General features: G+C 50.3%; 7 protein-coding genes across 7 annotated transcripts; 5 read left to right on the top strand and 2 right to left on the bottom strand.

Annotated features, from left to right (window-relative positions):
• Nucleotides 1–1044: 1044 nt before the first annotated feature.
• Nucleotides 1045–2103, bottom strand: BCR38DRAFT_461598 (pectate lyase A precursor; the record flags this gene model as incomplete). The annotated part of the gene is made up of 1 exon (XM_040862544.1): nucleotides 1045–2103. One exon carries the CDS (start codon nucleotides 2101–2103, stop codon nucleotides 1045–1047), a length of 1059 nt encoding a protein of 352 aa, XP_040710212.1.
• Nucleotides 2104–6748: 4645 nt separating this feature from the next.
• On the top strand, nucleotides 6749–9182 carry BCR38DRAFT_504973 (dipeptidyl-peptidase V; the record flags this gene model as incomplete). Its single annotated transcript, XM_040864910.1, has 4 exons — nucleotides 6749–6877; nucleotides 6940–7362; nucleotides 7429–8609; nucleotides 8666–9182. 4 exons carry the CDS (start codon nucleotides 6749–6751, stop codon nucleotides 9087–9089), a joined length of 2157 nt encoding a protein of 718 aa, XP_040710211.1. The 3' UTR covers nucleotides 9090–9182.
• Nucleotides 9051–9616, top strand: BCR38DRAFT_115282 (uncharacterized protein). The gene is made up of 2 exons (XM_040853418.1): nucleotides 9051–9154; nucleotides 9210–9616. Exons 1-2 carry the CDS (start codon nucleotides 9152–9154, stop codon nucleotides 9528–9530), a joined length of 324 nt encoding a protein of 107 aa, XP_040710210.1. The 5' UTR covers nucleotides 9051–9151; the 3' UTR covers nucleotides 9531–9616.
• Nucleotides 9617–10037: 421 nt separating this feature from the next.
• Nucleotides 10038–11761, top strand: BCR38DRAFT_478675 (aspartic peptidase domain-containing protein). The gene is made up of 2 exons (XM_040863115.1): nucleotides 10038–10908; nucleotides 10968–11761. Exons 1-2 carry the CDS (start codon nucleotides 10305–10307, stop codon nucleotides 11510–11512), a joined length of 1149 nt encoding a protein of 382 aa, XP_040710209.1. The 5' UTR covers nucleotides 10038–10304; the 3' UTR covers nucleotides 11513–11761.
• A 3112-nt stretch (nucleotides 11762–14873) lies between these two features.
• On the top strand, nucleotides 14874–15350 carry BCR38DRAFT_490518 (uncharacterized protein; the record flags this gene model as incomplete). Its single annotated transcript, XM_040864531.1, has 2 exons — nucleotides 14874–15098; nucleotides 15171–15350. 2 exons carry the CDS (start codon nucleotides 14874–14876, stop codon nucleotides 15348–15350), a joined length of 405 nt encoding a protein of 134 aa, XP_040710208.1.
• A 1034-nt stretch (nucleotides 15351–16384) lies between these two features.
• BCR38DRAFT_115130 (uncharacterized protein) lies at nucleotides 16385–17377 on the bottom strand. Its single transcript, XM_040853416.1, has 2 exons — nucleotides 17028–17377; nucleotides 16385–16901 (listed from the first exon to the last, which is right to left on the bottom strand). The coding sequence occupies exons 1-2, from the start codon at nucleotides 17263–17265 to the stop codon at nucleotides 16624–16626; spliced, it is 516 nt and encodes a 171-aa protein (XP_040710207.1). The 5' UTR covers nucleotides 17266–17377; the 3' UTR covers nucleotides 16385–16623.
• Nucleotides 17378–18541, top strand: BCR38DRAFT_115241 (uncharacterized protein). Its single transcript, XM_040853417.1, has 2 exons — nucleotides 17378–18433; nucleotides 18499–18541. The coding sequence occupies exon 1, from the start codon at nucleotides 17490–17492 to the stop codon at nucleotides 18084–18086; it is 597 nt and encodes a 198-aa protein (XP_040710206.1). The 5' UTR covers nucleotides 17378–17489; the 3' UTR covers nucleotides 18087–18433; nucleotides 18499–18541.
• Nucleotides 18542–20263: the final 1722 nt, after the last annotated feature.

Genomic DNA, 20263 nt, shown 5'->3' with positions numbered 1-20263 from the left:
ACTCCCGAAGTTTCAACTAAACGCGGCAGGTTTCTACCTAAGCAGCATTCTTCTTGTGACTCACGTTGCCAGAATAGCCTGCGACGACGTTTCTCGAGGGAAGGCTTCTAGTAGATGTCGAATGGAAGTAGATATCTAGATTCCAACCGAAATTGCATACTTCTAAAGAAGGCAGAATATGTACGTAGCAGTTCTTCCGCATAATACGACCAACATCGGACTTGTTGTATTGACAGAAAGTGCAGAGCATCAAGTTTCACCTTCCATACAAAAGTTCAGCCCCGTTCGTCAGAGTTTCTTTTCTCACTATGTTCCCTAATAGCAATCAGCAAGATCCGACCCTAACTGTGCTCGAGTGCTGGCTCTGAAGCCACGCATCTAGACTGGTGTAGAGACTCTTTACACTATTGGCACTAGAAGGTCATTATTGTTGTGATGGATCCGAGGCTTGGCCGGCGATAGGCTTGAGAGTGACGACGAGGTCGCCGACGGCCCCATTTCGTACAGTTAATATCAGCCAGTGTCAATCAGTGCAAACCAACCATTTTGCCTACTATATAATTTTCCACCAATCCGGGGGTGCTGGTGTGGTTGGTTGGGTTGAGCCGACCCTGGGACCTCAGTGCCCTATCCGTATGCTGAAGTTTTAGCTTAGTTAGCGCTTGTGCATGGTTCACCCGGATTATGTAAGGTCAAGTCCATAATATTAGGCTGACCAAATACGAATAGTTGACCCCTTGGCTCAGGCTCAGCTTGAACTACATAAGCAATGGTCATTGGGCATAATACAATACATCAAGTCAGATAGTAAAGAGCAAGTCGTAACGGAGCAGTAAATTTTGAGTTAAACTATACGGAAAACCCAGCGTATATACAAGAATAAAATTGTTTTCCCTCCTCCAGCCTGATGAGTTCTGACACGACCAACAGCACACACAACCTGCAGCCGTCATTGTACGACGATATCTCAATCGGCGGGCAATGCCAGACGTCATTGGTTCAAGAGTGAGCACCTACCCTTCACTCGGAAGGGTAAGAACCTCTTTATAAGGTCTGGCCAGCGGTGGTGGGGATGGTGCTGGCAAGCGCATCAGAGCCAAGGGGCTCAATGGTGTCGTAGGGGAAGTCGCTGAGGGAGATGGTTCCCTCAGGAGCAGAGTTGGAACTACTACCAAGGTCAACATCGTCAACGACGGCGTAACCGGTCTCGTCGGAGTCCTCAAAGGTGATGGCCTCATCGGCAGAGTCAGCGAAAGCGGAACTCTCGACGTAGACCTCGGTGCCCATGCGAGTGTTGATACCGGTGGTCAAGATACCCTCGTAGTAGTTGTTGATGATGTGGGCGGTGGCGAAGCGGAGCGAGGGGCAGCGGCTGTTGATGTTGCTCCAGTAGTTGTTGGCGTAAGTGATGTGGAAGGTGCCAGTGTCCTCGTCGGCGTTGCTGTCGGAGTGGCCGACCAACGATGCCTTCCAGTGGTCGTGGAAGTAGGTGTTGGAGATGGTGACCCATTCGGAGGCGTGGGTGACGTCGACGAGACCGTCGTAATCATCCTTGCCGGCGCTGAGGTCGCCAGACACGTCGCAGTGGTCAACCCAGACGTTGGTGGAGGCCTGGATGCCGATGGCGTCGCCGTTGTCGGCAGGCACCTTGGCGATCTTCAGGTTGCGCATGATGACGTTGGACACCTCGCTGATATAGAAGCCAACGCCCGTGATGGAGCTGCCCGACTCGCCGTAGATGGTCTTGTCGCTGCCGACGCGGATCTGGGCGGATCCGGAGATCTCGCCTGAGACGATGATGGTGTAGGCCTCGTCAGCCTCGGCGTACTCGGTCAGGCTGTCGAGATCGGTGACAGTGACGGTCGTTCCGGCGGCTCCACCGGTGGTGCCGCCATTCTGGGTGCAGTAACCGACGTCGCAGGCGTCAGTGGCAGAGCCAGTGGAAGACCCAGAGGTAGACCCAGAGGTAGAGCCAGAGTCAGAGCTAGTGGAATTGCCACTGCTGGCGCTGCTACTGTCACTGCTACTGCTGCCACTGAGGCAGACGGGGGAGGCGGAGGCAATAGTCGCCAACAGCGCTGTGGCAGCAATGGTGAACTTCATCTTGAATGTAGGTAAGGAAGGGATGGGCGACTGGCGCTAGTGTGGAATAGAAGCTGATGAGCAGGTAGTACAAACAAGAAAAATAAAAAGAACAGGTGCTGTCACTTAGAAAGAGTGTAGAGACGCAAGCTGAAGAACGAAAGACTCTATTGTCAGTCGATGGAAATCCCGAGTCTTATAACCACGACTTGGCTCCCCGCGTATGCTAGCCTCCTCATCGGCAATCCTGCATATTTCTCCGGAGGGGCACCTCGAATAGGGTGTCACCAATAGAGTGCCATCTTGATTACCGGGAGGGCTCGTGGATAGTTGCTGGAGTCCGCAAACTTCTTCGATGCCTGCTCCCCGTGAGCAAGGAGGGCCGCGTCAGTAAAAACTTTCCTCAAATCGCATCGTCAGCTCTGGCCAGCCCTGTCCCAACAGTGGACCTCACTATCAGATTTCATTTAGTGGCTACACGGTGGCGCTAACATCCCAGATGTCGTCGGGCGACTCTGCGGCTCTTTGCCCATAGTCACGCAAAAATGGGTAGGTCCTTGCGTGATCGTGGACTAGATCCCATTCCAGATAGATTAACAGAGCCTGTTAAGCTTGGCGCCAAGAGCTTAAACGGACGTCGAATGAAGGGGGATCGTGGCGCGTCATAGGCCCCGTGAATTGATTTCATCTTGGCAGTGGATGTCGGCGTGTGTTTCGATTGGATGCTGTGACTCCCCATGGGTGTACCTGCGCGGAATAAATAACTTTTGTGGGGTTCTAAGTGATTGAAACAACCCCCCTTAATACTCTAGGATATGCGTAAGAAAGCACCAAACCGGCTACGCGGTGGTCCTCTAGGCCCCTCTGGGCCTGTTGAATGCAGGTTATGGTAACCTCGAAGTCGCGCTGAGTAGCAAACGATGTACGAAGTGCTCAGACGGGCATGCTATATTCGTCGCAAGCCACACGTCATGAGAGCTCACGGCGCCGAATCATGTCACCGTCAAACAGAAGATGGATGGGACTATGCGTGCAATCCAGAATGTTACAAGTTGTTCCGCTGGTCTCGCTGCTACGTATTGGAAGGGCTAACTAGCGCAGGGCAGTTCATCAACAAGCCCAAAGTGGCTCCAGGACTTCTCATCTGTCATCAATCCAAACTCCGCATCTAGATCATGGTAAAGCCGACCGATACGATAGGGTTACATGAATTGCTTGGAATTGACATCATGTGCCCGGCCGGAAGCCCAACAGGGTTCCTACATCCTGAACTCCTCACTTTTGGCGACGCGGACAACATGCCGTGCATGGAATGCACCCGTCACTTGCACATTCATCCTATGACGAAGGTCACAACTCGTCTAACCACGACTTCGTCTGATGTCTTGGTACCCGACAGGAGATCGTTTTCATCCGATCTTTGGCTCCGCCCACAAAAAACCTTCAACCCGAATAGTTGGGCCCAATGCTGGACGCGTATCAATATGTGGATCGCCGTTATGATCTGGAACGACTATCCCTACCGTCCTTCGGATAAGGATTCCGTTGATACTATTCTGAACTTGGATCCAGTTCCAGGTACAGTGGGGAACGGTAAAATGAGCAATCATATATCAGGACCAGTCGACGATTTTTCAAGCGCAATGAGAGATGCAGTTGACTACTTTAAGAAAGACTCCGGAAATCAGTATCCATTCATTCCTAATTTGTTTGGAGTGAGGCCACGTACAAGGATTTTGGCTATGGTGTCGTGTAGCGCTTTGTAGTCTCTGGCGAGATACCGGTATGGAGCTTCTAGAACCAAAAGTACAGGCATGTATTATTTGCCAGTTTCTGGGCAGGAAATCGGGGACGCATACAACTACTTGTAGCCCGACCTTTTCTCTTGAAATTCATCGCTTTTCACTTATTGAAGATGGGCCTGTAAAATCCAACTTGGGCGCGGTAAACCCCAGTGCACCATCACTTATATTGCAGCTGAGGTCAACCTTATGTTAAGGGACAGGACCATCAACACTGCGAGTATCGTATTACTCCAGCAGCTAATCAGGAGGTAAAAACCCCATTATGACTGAAAGCTTTGTTGGCGGCCAGATGCCGTGGAAAACCTATTCTATTTGGACGTGGTGTTGTCGCTGCCAGTCTACCAATGTAGAAATGCGCGCTGTTTGAACTTGATTTGTCGATACTGATGCATCTACATTTCATCTGAAACTGCAATGATTAGTGTATTCCCTTGCCATTATGAAGTGTGCGCTAAATGCCGTAATGGCAGGAGCAGCTCAGCGCCACTACTGAAGCCTTTCCCGACAAGAAGAAGCTATCAAACTGGCAAAAGGCAAGCTTCATCTCCTCCTTGCCCTGGAAGAAACCACACTTTTACCAATACGGTCTTTCGCAACGGTTCGAGAAAGCATCCCATTAGGCCGTTCACGGAAGCACAATCTGTCCCTAGGGATCCTGAAGAAGGAGCTCTACCGTACCGTAAGTCACGATGTGTAAGTCATGATGTGTCACCACAGCTTAGGCTTTGTCAATTTCTAATATTTCTAACCATAATTGATTTAGCTGAAACACGTGATCAAGGGGTTCAAGCCAGTGATATTTCAGAGAGCGGTCTTGAGGTGCAGCACGAATTCACCGAGATACAGCTCGTCTGCATGTTCTTCGCCATGCAGAAGTTGGCGTGTGAGTCGAGAATACCGTGTGCTTCCGGAATTGATATCTGATCACTTCGTGATAGATGCACCTGCGAGCAGTGAGCAAGCTCAACAAGAGATGAGGTCGCGCCGAGTTTGGGCCACGCCACACATTAGCAGAATGGTACAATAGCAATGCCTTGCGGCAGAGATGGTGACATTCTGGGATGATTCGACTGCTTAGCTAATAGCTCAGTCAAACATCGTCTAGAGGGGGTAGAGAATGTTATGGCCTAGATACTCGTTTTCTTATGTTTTCATTATACTCGACTATTAACTAATCCGACAAGTTATCCCCAAATTTCGTAGTCCTCTTAAACTGTTTACTTAACAGATAACGTAAATAATAAGCAAGCGACGTGCTTAAACCTAAACCATATGACTAGAATCGTAATAATTTGACCACGGCATAAATTGTCAATCAAAAGCAATCTCAATCTTCTTCTTCAGACGTATCTGTATCGAGTGCACAAGTACGTGTAGGAAGTTGTAGCCGGTATGGAGGGATAGAAGGAAGGCAGGCAGGCAGGCACGGATTGTAGTATTTAGGGACCCCTCAGACGCTAACTTGGGAGTGGTTCCCCAAGCGCCTTTATCATACCAATGCAGCCCCTGGTATTGGAATCCAACAGTTCGTACCCTATAACGCTTTTCTTCTACTTTAAGTCTCGTCGCGCTCTCCTATTTTCATCTTCTTCATGGTGTCCCTACTTCTGAGCATCCTTGATTCGCTACTCGAAATCATCGGCAGTATATTCCACCGGACCAGGCATTTTGTGTGAGGATGTAGAATAATTGCAAAGTGAATGAGTGACGCATTATTGTTGTGGCCGTATAATCTTCCGACAAATTAGAGGTGCATATAAGAAGGTGGTCAATGCGGTTAAGACTTGTCGAGATTCGTGGGCCTTTAACCATCAGGTAGGAAATACGGCTGTATAAACCCTAGGGTCTGTCTATGTCTTTTAGTAGAGAACAAGTATAAGAAGAAGATATTACTTTATATCTGTAGCTGACAGGTTGAAGCCACAGGACATGTGCCACAATAGATCTGGACCCTAATATTTACGGTGTTCACCGTAATAACCTTTAGCGATCGTCGCACAACCGGTTGACCGGCTTCGAATGTAGGCTACCCGGGGTTATAGCAGGTTATATCTTGCAGTTTTTCTTGGCTGCTTACGCCTATCGCAGAAGCTACTGGAAACGGCAGCTAACAACGACATAGACAGGTATTGAATCGTGATGTATTTTACGTGGTGGGTTAAATGGGTTGTATCTTCCAAGCTCTGCAGGAAAGGTCCGGAGCTAAGCGGCTGGTAATCTCAGCCACTCCACACTAATGGCCATTTTCCCACGACCCCTGTATCTAATAATATGCACCTACCTGCTTTCACCAACCACCTGCCTGTCCTTGGTTGACATGTAAGCACCAACAATAATTGACTTCATGTCACACTGGATTGCCAAGCTCTCGAGCTGTCAGCTCGGAATAAGGTGTAAACACCGATTCCCTATTCGGTACGATACAGAACTACGGGGAGAATTCGCCTACGGTGCAGCGTGACGATCGCAAGGGGCCTTCCAAGAAAAGCTGGGTTCTGAGCTACTCCAAAAAGATGAGCTCACGAGCATCGAGGTGAGCGAACGGCACAGCCGCATGCATATACTTCTAAACGACGGGAAAACAGTGACCCCACCGTTGACTCGGACAATGAGACTGGCGTACGATTGTGTGACGGGTTAATTCACCCAAACGAGCAGGTCGCAACGGAATGCAGGCTTGGCCAACGAAGAGCGGAGAATGGCGCAACGCGAAATCGCGCTTGCTGCCTACAAGAATGCAAGGCGTTCAAGAAGTTAATAAAACCGCAACCGCGGCGCACTCTTCTCCTTGTCCCCTTGTGAATGCACTCTTCAGCCGTCATTCAACTTTTGCTCAAGTCAGTTGAAGTCTGCATCTCAAGATGAGGCGATTCCAAACTCAGACGTGGGCAGTCGCGGCCTTGACAGCCCTATGTGGCGTGACGGCAATCACGCCAGAGGGGATGCTGGCGGCGAATCGATACTCGGATGCACTGCCTAACCCAAGTGGCGTTCGTAGCCCAATTTCCTCAAGTCTTTGCTGCAACCACAAAACTAACCTTCTCCATGACAGGACTTTGCGCTATTCACAGCGACAAACTACTCGTTTGAAACTGGCGAGGCATCCACCGTATGGAACCGGCTTGATCTTGAGTCGGGAGACATTTCTGTCTGGTATGCTGGGGATGACATCTCGGAAATTGTGTTTGTCGGTTCCAAGCCTACCAGCCTCCTCTACATCAATGGCACCAATGAGGAGGAGGATGGCGGCATCAGCATCTATTTCGCCGATGCGGAGTCAATTGAGGGTGCCACTTTGATCGCATCCTTGCCAGCGCCGTACTCCGGTCTGAAGGCTGTGCTCACGTCAGACGGGAACATCCGGTTTTTGGTGTACTCGCTGGCGTACCCGAATGGGACTGCGTACAATGAAGCCCTTGCCACCGAGCCTGCGAGCTCTGCGAGGATCTATTCCCAGATTTATGTTCGGCATTGGGTGAGTTTATTCAAGCCGAAACTGGACAATCCATTCAAAGCAAACGGCAGCTAATGGAACCGCCAGGATGCTTACCGCACCGAGAGGCTGAACGCTGTCTTCGGCGGCACTCTGAAGAACAACAACGGGTCGTACTCTTTCGACGGCCAGCTTACTAACTACGTGACTGGCATCCACAACGTCACGTACGCCGAGAGCCCACTCGACCTCAATGGAGCCGACGACTACGACCTGTCTCCGGACGGCAGCAAAGTTGCCTTCTTGACCAAGGACGTCAACTTGCCTCTGGCTAACTTCACCAGCAGTCAGATCTACCTGGTCGACTTCGAAGGCACTGCCTCGGATGCCGTGCCCATCAACCCGCGAGACCCCAATGGCCCCTACCCCGATGCCCAGGGCGCTTCTTCGGCCCCCAAGTTCTCCCCCTCCAGTGAACAGATCGCCTACTTCCAGATGAACGGCATCTACTACGAGTCTGACCGTACCATCTTGTACGTGGCCAGCACCGACGCCGCCGACTTCAACGTGACTCGTCTAGCCGGGGACTGGGACCGATCGCCCGACACCGCGAAGTGGGCATCAGACTCATCCACTATCTACGTTTCCGCGCCCGACCTAGGCCGCGAGCGCATCTTCCCTATTCCCCTTTCGGCAGATGACTCCTACGTGCCTAAGAATATCACCGACGAGGGCGTTGCCGCCGGCTTTTACGTCCTGCCCAACTCCAACATTCTCGTCTCCGACTCCAAGATCTGGACCAGCCGCGATATCTACACCGTGACCCCGACGGGGGAAGTCGATACCATCTACTTCCAAGCCAACAAAGTCGACCCCGAACTCGCAGGCCTAAGCCCCGAGGACGTGTCTGAGTTCTACTACAAATCTAACACGTCCGAGATTGAGCAGCAGGCCTGGATTGTGTATCCGGCAGGGTTTGACGAAAGCAAGACGTACCCGCTTGCCTTCATCACGCACGGTGGTCCCCAGGGCGCGCACTTCAACAGCTGGTCAACGAGGTGGAATTTTAAGGTCTGGGCCGATCAGGGTTATGTGGTCATCGCGCCCAATCCGACGGCGTCGAGTGGCTGGGGGCAGAATTTGACGGATGCGATTCAGGGGCAGTGGGGGTCGTATCCGTATTGGGATGTGGTCCATGCGTGGCAGTATGTGAATGATACGCTGAAGTATGTTGATACCGCTAAGGGAATCCATGCGGGTGCTTCGTTTGGAGGGTACATGTCGAATTGGTAAGCTTTCTTTCCTTTCCTTTTCTTCTCGTTGGCCGTTCTGACAACCAAAATAGGATTCAAGGCCACGAAATGGGCCGCTGGTTCCAAGCCATCGTCACCCACGACGGCTCGACCTCGACGCTGAACCAGTGGGCTAGCGAGGAGCTCTGGTTCATGGAACACGACTTCCATGGCGTCTTCAACGAGTCCAGCCTGTCCCCGGGCTCGCCTTACTACGACTGGAACCCCATCCTGTACGTGGACAACTGGCAAACGCCACATTTCGTCGTCCACAACGACCTCGACTTCCGTCTTCCCGTCAGTGAGGGAATCTTGCTCTTCAACCTGTTACAAGTGAAGGGCGTGCCATCCAAGTTTTTGAATTTCCCGGATGAGAACCACTGGGTTTTGAACCGGGAGAACAGCAGGGTTTGGCATGAGGAGATCTTCAAGTGGATCAATTATTACAGTGGCATTAGCAATGCTACTAACGTATAACCCCATCTTTCCGGCCACCCACCTTTCCGTAGTGGTGTTGAGAGAACTTATAGGTGCTAGAGATGGTCAGTAAACGTATGTCATAATTCCGTTGCACGTATGTAACCGAGACATTCGAAGCTGGCCTTTTTACAGCGTTACAGAGGGGCTTTCCCCCTTTTGTTAGTCTATTGTAAGCAGATTTTCATGTGCCGATGTTGGACAGTAGTTTATGGAGTGATTATGAGGTGTAAAGTGTTGACGCGCCACATCGTACCCGTCTTTGACGACAGTTATTCCAACCCTTGCTTCGCCCAGGAATACCAAACATCACAAATTAGTTCTCAAGTAGGACTATTCAGAATAGTACCGATAACAGCAAAGTTTCCCACGCAAAATTCATGGCTACTATGCGATACTTATCTATCACCATGTATTGGGCCTTTCGAGTACGAAATATAGTTCGTGGACTGCTTGCTACTCGGGAAAGGGGGCCAAGATTTCAGCTTCTCAATTATCCAAGCTTACAAACCAGTACACATGCTAAGCGTCAACCAAAGACATAAATCGCAATTCATTGGCCAAATGCTGTTGCATTACAAGTACTCGTGTTCTCATGGGGCTAATTTCAGCCTCACGGGGTGCCCTTATTTATGTTAGCCGCTTACTGCGGCACCTGAAGACGACATGCATATGCTTCTGCTGTAACCAGTCCATATCTTCATGAGGTTCGGAAGCATGATACAATGAATTCTGAAAGTAGTTATCTTACTACTTTGCTAGAGATTAGTGGGCGTTATGTCCTTGGGCTCCTGAACCTTGACTTCCAACTAGAGGCAGGAAAGGCTTTCTCCACTCTGATGGGTGGCCAAAAGCCGGCTATTGCGAGAGAATTCCAGTATCCCTAACGGTGGCATTGGACCAAACTCAAAATACTGGAATCGCGCACCGTAACGTTCTTTGCAGCCAGGTTCGATAACCTTTACCAAATATTTCAATGGAGATGGGAATCTTCGAGTCTCGTATATTACTTTCGCCAATAGGGTACCTCCGACTACCAAACTTGTTATTAACTTAAAGAATCTTTCCACATATAAAAGGTAGCACTCTTTGCGAAACAAGCTCATTATCGGTTACAACTTCACCGAATAATATCTAAATTATCTCGATCCGACACTGCGTCGAGCAAGCAAGCAATTCCTATTACTATCTAAACCCAACTTTCACACGAAAATTATGGCAGGCTACTTTGTTATTGCACTGGCCGCCCTCGCCATCCTAGCTCCTGCGGCATCAACTGCACCCCAAGTCGAATCCTTCGCCCCGCTTCAGCTGGACCGCCTCAATGACACCGTAACGATATCCCCGGTGCTGAACGGCTACGAATTTACGGAGCACACGATACTTGTGAGCATCGGCAATCCTCCCCAGGTCTTGAACATGAAACTCAGCACAACTCACGCCGACTTTCGAGTGTACAGCGATGCCATGCCCAAATATCTGGTTAGCCATCATAAGCTTTATAATCCCGATGACAGTAAGAGCGCCGAGTGGATTGAGGGTGCCTACTGGAACGACTCAAAACGAGGTGGTCCTGTTTATCGCGACAGTGTTGAGGTGGGCCAACTTATCACGCCGCACCAGGTCGTACAAACGGTGAGGGAAATTGTTTTGACGGAAAAAAGCCTACGGCCCGATCGCGAAGGACACGAAGGCGAACTGGGACTCGCCTTCGGCAGCCGCAACCTCGTGGAGCCCGTAAAGCAGAAGACATGGTTGGAAAACATGACTGGAGATTTGGAAGCCCCGACATTTACGGTGGAACTCTACCACGAAAGACGTCAGTTTGACCCCTTGGCGTGTTTTTCACTACGTAAGATTTGCTAAATATCGCCACAGCGGGAAGATTTACATTTGGCGCCATGAAAACACCGTCGTATATAAACGGCATCACCTACACTGCGGTCGACAACGAGGCGGGATTATGGGGTTTTACCACCACGGGTTGGGCTATCGGTGACGGTATCGTCTACAGGAATGAAGATATACCCGCTATTATCGCCCTGGGTAGTCCGTTCACCATGATGCCCGAAGGGATCGTCCGCCGGTACTGGGAAAACGTTGATGGTGCAAAGCGGGTCGGCCCGGACAAGCATCACTTTCCCCTGGACACGGATGTGTGGATTTACCCTTGCAATTCGGAACTTCCCGACTTTTTCTATGGTGTTGAGGACATCAAAATCCACGTTCCCAACTATTTGATTGGCATGAAGTTCAAGCGGGACCACACCACTGAATGCGTCGGCGCGCTGCAGTCCCATCGGGACGATAAGACTGTAGTCCTCGGAGACTCATTCTTGAAGCCAGCTTTCGTCGTCTTCGACGCTGCCAACCCTCCACGCATTGGTTTTGCCCCAAAGGACGCTGTAAACCGTGCCACATGAGTGGAATAATATGGGATACATTCGATATTCCAGTGTATACCACGTGCAACTCGTAGTAATACCACCTGATTGCAGCTATGTCATTTCTTTGTTATGTAATTAGGGTTTTGGAGGGACCAAGGCGGTGATGAAAATGGCAATAGCAGTTTGTCTTGTGGCTTTTCCGAGGAGTGACGAGGGTTGAAGGTCTTGTTCTTATCACACAACATAGACACCTGACGAAGACAACCCTAGGGATATAGAATACTCACCATATGTCAGAACAAACCTCCTTTATATCATGATGTACCATGTGTTAAGCCGTCTTCTATCATCGACAAAGCCAGTAAATGCAACGCAATGGCGTCCTAGCCGACTTGGCCATCGTATATTGACCATACCAGGACCCGCTAGTATATGTGTTTTGGATGTGTCATGATTATGACTTTTAACAACTCTAATAGTGTTATATTGCACATGTGGAAGCTTTTCCATAGCCCGAAACTTTCAGCTCAATTTGTGATTAAGTGTGTGGGCTTGGCCCCTGAGTAGTGTTGGTGAAGACTTTAGTGAAGTAAGAATTTATTTACAAAGCAATCTTCAATACATCATATAACGTATCCCATAAGCAAGTTGGACACTTTTTCTTAGCACCGCGCGAACTACATCTCAACTAACATCCTTACACACACCGGGATAGGATCAAATTAGAAAGAAAGCGATATAATTCTAGCGTGTCAGGCGCTTCAATCGCAACCCGAATCAAGTATCCGACGCACTGACTGACTGACTGTATGATGTCCCTCGTATAACTCTAGCTAACCGAAAACGCGGAATACTACCTCGACGCGATACTCGATAATCTATTTACAATCTTTCGGAATTAGGAGATTCGGCGGTCGTACGATATATACTTACCTTATACTTCGAAGGGCTGATTAAGAGCTAAGCCGTCGTTAGAGGACTAAAAACCGATAGCTATAAGATAGAGCATCTCTTAGTTCACGAGACGCTTGGGACTTCTAGTCTTAACGGGAGATTAAACTGTAGCTACAGAATAATATACGTGTAAGTCGTTGTATGAGAACGGCCGAACCACGCTGACGGCGCTATAGGATCTGCGGAGAGCCCAGAAATATTGCTCGTGCTTATTATAATGAAGAGGCGTACGAGGAAGAGGATTCCGATTGGTTTAAATTGAGTTTTTGGTTGTACTTAAGTTATTGAAGTTGTTCGTACGGTGCCAAGACAATGTAGCCAACTTGATTAACGTCCCACACCCACATCCGGGACACCCCCACATGTGGGACGCCTAAAAATGATGCTGTATATTATAACCATTGACTTCAACCTTTTTTACACTTATTCTGATGCGACTACAATACAGCTTTCACCATCACTAGGGTTTTCAGACTCTCTAGACTCATCTGTACTACCCTCAATTTCACCAGCCTCGATTTGAGCCTTCCGAATAGCCTTGATATTAGTAAACTTCGAATTAGGGCTCATCTTGACCTTCCTCCGCTTCCTAGCCCTACTAGCCTCAAGCTCTGCCTCTATTGCCTCAATCTTTTGCTGTGCGACAGCTAACTGGTAGTCCTTCTCATAAAAGCCCTTTTGAACTTTCCGAAAGAGTAGCCGCTGGGTATTTGGATCATTATCAAGCTTGCTGAATAAGCTGAGTTGATCTTGGAGCTCATCTCTCCTCTTAGGCGTTGACCAGGCTACTGCTGATGCCTCTAACGCCCAGTCCTGACTACTAGAGTGCCCTTTGCAAGTCTGACTAGGCTGTTTGATTGGTGCTGACGTATTCTCAAGGAGCAGGGGGCTCATAAGGGGTCTAGCTATGCTCGAAGGCCAGAGACCAGTATATTTCCATCCACTGATAATGTTCTTGATGGTCAATGCTGCTAAACGTGCCTTTCTATAGCAGAGGAGAAAGTTTCTCTTCCCTACGACAGTAGTAGTATCCCATTGGTTAAGGTAACCAAGCTCTTTCTTATAGGCTGCCTTGAGGGATCCAAAGACTGACTGATCGAGAGGCTGGAGAACGTGGGATGTGTGTGGCGGTAAGAAAAGCAAGTGTATCTTGTTTATGAAGCAGAGGTACATAAAATCTGTCGTTTCGTGGCTACTATGCCCATCTAGGATAAGTAACCTAGTCTCTTCAGGGTCCTCTGGTTGAGTCAAAGAAATAAAGATCTTTTGTAGCCACTCAATAGCCGTAGAGTCTGACGTCCACCCATTCTCTGTTGCTGTAAACCTCCAGGCTTCGTATGGAGTCAAGTCTAGAGGAAACCACTGCTGCTGTACAGACTTCCCCTTGTATATCACAAGTGGGGGTAGTGCAGTACCAGTCGCAGAGATACACTCTATAAGAGATGTCCAAGCTCGAGATCCAGGCTGTTTCTTCCGTATAGAACGAGTCTCAGATGATCCTAGAACAAGACAATTTGATCCTCTACCTTCTAGAATACCTTGTCTCATCCATATTGTATCGATTCGAGGCCTTAATAGCTTTGATCTCAGGGATAGCGAGGTATTTGAACCATTGCCTGATCACATTAGCTGAGGCTCCATTAATACGCTGGGAATCGATAGCTCTGTTTCTCCGGACCTTGACTGAAGGATTCCTCTTGATAAAAGCCTGGACCCAGTTCTTTCCAAGTGGTTCGGTGTCTCTGTGGATCTGTAGGATACGCTCGGCGAAGTCTTTGAGCTGTTGATGGGTTGGTGGGAGGCCTAGGGCAGTCTGGAATCGAATCCATTCAGCCAGATGAGATTACTGGGCTGGAGAGAGCCTCTGGTAGTCAGCGAAGGCTATATCTCTTGACTGGGCTCCCTGAATCCGTCGTGAAAGAGTAGACCTTGGGACACCATGCTCATATGCTGCTTTTCGGAGGCTTTGACCGGTAGCTATTGCTTGAAGAGCTCGATAAATATCATCTTCGGTATATTGACTCATATTAGTGTAAAGAAGACGTACATAAAATTTTGTAACGATTGAATCGATATTTGTAAAGAAAAAAGAGGTTGAAGTTAGAGGCTAGCGGTGTTGATAAGGCATTTTTGGGTGTCCCACATGTGGGGGTGTCCCGGATCTGGGTGTGGGACGTTATGGGGTATGGGTACGCTAAATATGCTTCCAGTAATATATATGGTCTGGACTTTTTGAACTACAACAACATACCCTGCGACGGCAAAACAATACGACGTTCTCTGAAGTTGCTCCCTCCCATGCCGGCCATCTCCGACCAGTCCATTTCTCATCTGTCAAAACAAGTAATACACCACGCCAAATAAGCTGATAGGACCTACCCAAGCATCTCAAGCCTCTACTAAAACATGCTTAAGTCTTCTTCTGCCTTGAAGAACAGCCACCATGGAAATTCACCGTAGCGCCATGGCGTTCCTCAAAGAGGACGGCAAAATGGTCTGCCCCTACAAGCCTCATCGTGAAGACGAATACGAGAACTTCGACGCAACCACGCAATGTAGCACACGAAACCTAGCCAGCCGCAACCTCGCCGAGCTGGACGACGTCCTCTGGCCAGCTTACCGCCCCAGCCTCACCCAAGCCCCTGATTCGCTTCCGCCCAACTCGTACGTCAAATTGCCTAAATTGGATACCTGCCAAGACAACTCACCGGACTAGACGCGCCACAATCTAAAGTGAAAGGAAGTGCAGGTCGGCGAGGTGCTGAGGAAGAACCCGCAGCCGAATATCGTACGGTACTTGGGCTGTGTCGTCAAGGGAGGCAAGATCCGGGGTCCCCTTCTCGCCAAGTACGCCGAAATGCTCTACGAGCGGTGGCGTACAGAGCTTGCGCTGCCTCTCGGCATGGAGGTGTATCGCTAGGGCATCGAAAATGGAATCAGAAACTTGCGGGGCTGGATCTGTCGCACGACGATCCGAATCCCAACAATGTGATATTCGAGGGGGACCCGCTCGTGATCGTTGACTTGAACGCGTGCGTGCCGGAAGGGGAGGAATTGGGAAAGGGGGGTGTGTCGATTTCTTGGACGGACCGGAACGGCCATGGCTCGTTCGAATTGTTGAAAGCCGGGAGAGGCATTACATGGTGTTGGAGGTTCTGCGCTACCGGCTGTCTCGTGAATCTGAGTTGGGCGGTGGTGGGAAAGCAGACGAGGAACGAAACGAAAAAGGTGGCAAGGAGAATATGAAGTCATAAATTGCTGCTTGAGTTGAATTGCCCGCGTCGCAAGTGCAAGAACACCTCAAGCTCAATCATCTCAATCCGACCCAGTCCTCGTCTACGGTCAACTGCCGCAGTCCGTCCACCTATCGTGATTGACCACCCGTCAGACCTATCAATCCAACGCTCAAAATCTCAAACCCTCTCCTCCGCCCTATAAGGATCCAAATCTGCATCCACTTTCATGAGTGGATCCCTCTCAGACAGGTCGCCGCATCCACTCATCCCATCATCGGGCCGCCACAAGGCCGCATTACGTTCGTCGCCCCCCCCACAGAGCTTATTAGTGGCCAACCAACCATAGAGAGAACAACACTTGCAGAGGAAGAGGTCGATTCGACGACGCAGCACTGTGACGAGTGCGTGGGGATGTAAATGTGGGGTTTGAGTTGCAAGTGGTCGTAGAAAAGAGAGGGGCAATGTAGCCAGCCCACACATAAAAGGGGAGACCAGACCCGCGATGATTAATTGAGAATTGGTTCGAGTGAACCAACTTCAACGTCTGAATACATGGCCCCTTGAGCGGCAGCTTATGCTTTCTCGTAGCTCGATGAGTCTCACGGTGCAATGTATTAAGCTCTTGTGGTCTGTTCCTGTCTCCATCAGTGTCGACTGTGAAGCAGCATTGTGATGGTATGTATGATTGATTAACTTGTTGAACACTACTATCAGCCGCATCTAGCGGCGTCCCCTTTTATACCCGTCCGTTTGCCGTCGCCAACACACTATCTGGGAAACGATAGCTCTATGTTCTTGAAGCAGAATCAATGGGTGTAGATGACGGTATAGGAAATTCCACCAAGGAGGAGCAAATCATGGGTAAGACGGCATAGACCTCTACGCACGGCGAAGATTGATAGTGTGTTGGAGCTAGAAGGAAGTTGACAAGATGAAGGAGAAATGTTGTGTGATGCGTCACTCCTCATCGTCGCCGCCGAGGCCACTAGCAATGACCTCGTCGGCTATCTTCTCCTCGGCGACAGGGGCTGCGACCTTCACCTTGATAGACTCATCGGCGCCCTCTTCTTCGGGCTCGCCCTCATCATCAAAGCCATCTTCTTCTTCTTCGCCTTCGCCCTCAGCCTCCTCATCGAACTCCTCTTCCTCCCCATCTTCCTCGCCGTCGTCGACTGCGGGGACAGGGTCGGCGGGGGCCTCGACTATCTTTCGCTTCTTGGATGGAGGAGCTTTGTCTGCTGGCTGCTGTCAGTCCATGGATGATTGACCAACGGCTGTAGAATGGGGCATCCGAAGAACGAAAGTGATGTCGGTTGATTGAGTCCGGCATTTGAGCATCGAGCTGCTGGTACATGACTGACCTTCGACGCCATTGGTTCCCTCTTCCTCTGGATCAGCTTCTTCGTCGTACTCCTCATCGTCGTCGTCGCCTTCTTCCTCTCCGTCTTCCTCGTCTGAGATGTATCTATGTGCATCATTAACAAGTGTCATTGGCATCGCCTTAGGACTCTGTGAGTGACAAGCCGATGAACATGCTCGCGCTATGGGAGGCGATCCTTTGCGACCAAGGAACTGGCAATGCGCTACTGTGAGGTGCATGGCCTGTGTTGGCGCATTGAATGCGATACCTGGTCAGATCGAGCTGGACACACCATCACTCGATGGCAAGAGTGGCAGAAAGGAGGAATGCGGATGCTGGACGGCACTTACTCCTCTTCCTCCTCGCTTTCGTCACTGGGAAGGGCAACGAGCTCGTCCTCGTCTTGCTTTCTCTTGCGCGATGACATGGCTGGAACAGGTTTTGGCGGTGCAAATCGAGGTCAATGGGGCTTCAGGGGTGTGATTTTCGCGGGCGAGGGAGAGAAAAGCGATCAGTGTCGTTCCCTGGAGGATGTGTGAGGGAGAGAGAAAGTAAGGGGGAAGGGAAAAGCTGGGGGGAACGTTGGGTGTTGCGCTTGAGAACGGCTACTGAGGAAGGGGGGAAGGGCCAAAGGTGGGAGCGAGAGGTCCGTAAGCTGGGAGCTGGCCAGCAAAGAGAGGGGGCGGAGGGGAGCTCTAAGCTTGCTTGCGTGCGACGTCCGCCCATTGTGCTGGTTGCTGCTCCTCGCTCGTCCAGCTGGCAGCGAGCACGACTGGGGGAAGTAGGCTGGCAGGGTGGGCCTCCCTCTTGTCATTGTGGGTCGCGCTGGGAGAACCACCAAGCTGCGGGTGATGAGTGTGGTACTCGGATCACTTGCTGGCCAAAGCTGCGATCTGGGCCGAGAAGCTTCATCGGGAATAGACACGAAATGACGATGGCTGGTTGGCTGTCTCTGCGGGAAGCGAAGAGCTCAGACCTTCCCACGAGCTTATCCCTGCAGGACGCAGCTCGCAGCAGCCTTGCCCTGAAAAGGGATCCCAAAAAGGAAAATCGAGCTTGACGAGCTCTGGGTTTGCGCCAAAAAATCGGGGATAGTCGAATCCGATCCATCACGTGAAGAGTCGTGGGCGAAGGTGAGGGGGAGCGGTGGGGTTTCTTCCTCTAAAATGATGGCCGTCATCACAACTGGAAAAAGCAAACGGCGCAACGGCATGCTCGCAAGCGTGCCCTTCGCATCATCCCTTCCCTTCCCGTGCCGTCGTCGATCACCAATCCGCAACCAACCCCCAGCCTAGTGAAGGCAGCCCTATTTGCACAGTCGTCGTGCGAATGAGGATTCACGATGGAGTGCGTCCATAATCATCAGAGGCCTGCTTGTTTTAGCAAACGGAACAAGAGGCCGTGGAAGTAAGTAGTTTGCAGTACATCACAGCGGGGAGATTTCCCAGACTGCGGGTAGATTTCAACCGGAGTGACTATTATCCTAGATAGTGAGCAACGAGCGGCGTTTTCGACAACTTTGATAACGACTCGGCCGCATGCAGAGACAAGTATATGCTACTCGTCGTCTGCATCGGCAAAGCAGTCGCTAAGACGAAGGACCAAATGATTGCTTATACAGCGATCAAGAGGATCGCGGGCATATGGGAGGATGAGCGGAAATAGCGTCTCCAGGCGCGTCGCGTAGAAGCAACCACGCGTACCAACAAACCTGGCAGCGATGTTGCACCAGCACCGAAACTTAAAAACCAACCTTCGGGGGTTGCCCCGAGCATGGGACGTAACTCTGATGATGCTGTGAAGCGCGTCTGGTGAGGGGAAAGGCGATGGAAATGAGATGACCGAAAATGAAAGAATATTGGAGAGTGAGGGCCTTTTAACGACGATGCAATTGGCATCGCCAATTTACCAGGCAGACAGATACCTCTGAGTAGCAGCTGCACGACAGGAGAGAATTTGCAGCATAATCGCACTGGTGTATGAGTCTCTCTCGACGTGAGACTTTCTGCGCAGCTGTTTGGCTGGGCTTCCTGCTTGGGAGATGTGCAGCTCCAGAGCGATTAAGGGCGTAGGCATCTGTTTGGCAAGGCTGGCTTGCTGATCAATATCTAGGTCCAAGGTCATGGTTTCTTGGCCCGAAGATATCGGGTATCGCTTGTGAGGCGGGTGCAGCTGACAACCAACGTTGGACTTGGGCATGACTGACTCGTCGACGATAAGAGAGCTGAAAATGAGAGAACATAGTCGACACTTACCGTTGCAAACAGAGACAGACCGCTCTGTGTTGTGGTCAGGACTGCCTGTTTTTGGTAACAAAATCATCGAGATCTGTTGACAGCAGAATTGTGAAAAGAGATGAGGATGCGACATGCACAGAAATCCGAAATTCTAAAAATGCCCCAAATCTCGTTGGGAAGGAAGGAATGCAACCCCATTTGTAAGAACTAGACCCCAAATGGCCTTGTGGGCGCTAGCGACTGCCCCGAACCCCGAACCAACCCCTTGAACCACGGCAGTGGACCACCAAGTTAGAATTTGGGCATGGATGCTATCAGGCCTTGTCAACGATTATAGCATTGAACGGTCTTGTTGGTAGATGCTCAACCCAATAAAGCCAGTGACGGGAGGGTCGGTAATGATGACTGTGCATTTGCTGACAGATGAGACTCCTTTAAAGTACCGTTGCAATGTGGGCTATTGTTCTTGTCTGATGTAAATGGAAATGAATTGGGACGCTGAAGATTGGACCTGCGGACTGCTGAGGAGAGCTGTCACAAAATTGACATCATCGTGGAGCAAGGGGTGTGGTAGAACTATTGATTTGTTCCTGGTGCCTTCCTTTCGGTTTCCTCTTTTGGCCCGTCTCGACCAATAACACAGCCGACTGGACACGCACAAGGGGCGGATGGACGAGCCGAGCGTGACATCCCAATCCGTCTCATGTCCGCTCAGGCACCACAGCGGCCCATTCCAATCCAATTTCAGCACTTTGCAGCGATTCGTCCACGGACTATCGTGCCATTGTCAAATTGTAATTTCGAGTGAGTCGGCTGAGCTCAGCACAGCCAAAACTAAGCTTGCAGGTTGACATCGACCTGGTGTCCAACTGGTGTCCAACTACCAAAACTGCCAACAAATAGGGCTGCTCATAGTGTTCATAGGGTCCCTCCGCGTGTGCCTCAAAGTGTTTTCACTTGACCACTATCCAAATGCACTGCTCTATTGTATAGCTGCGAG

This window comes from Pseudomassariella vexata (assembly GCF_002105095.1).
Source record: "Pseudomassariella vexata strain CBS 129021 chromosome Unknown BCR38scaffold_22, whole genome shotgun sequence".
Classification (NCBI taxonomy): domain Eukaryota; kingdom Fungi; phylum Ascomycota; class Sordariomycetes; order Amphisphaeriales; family Pseudomassariaceae; genus Pseudomassariella; species Pseudomassariella vexata.
Note: the sequence above shows the minus strand (reverse complement) of the source record. Positions and strands in the feature narration are given on the sequence as shown.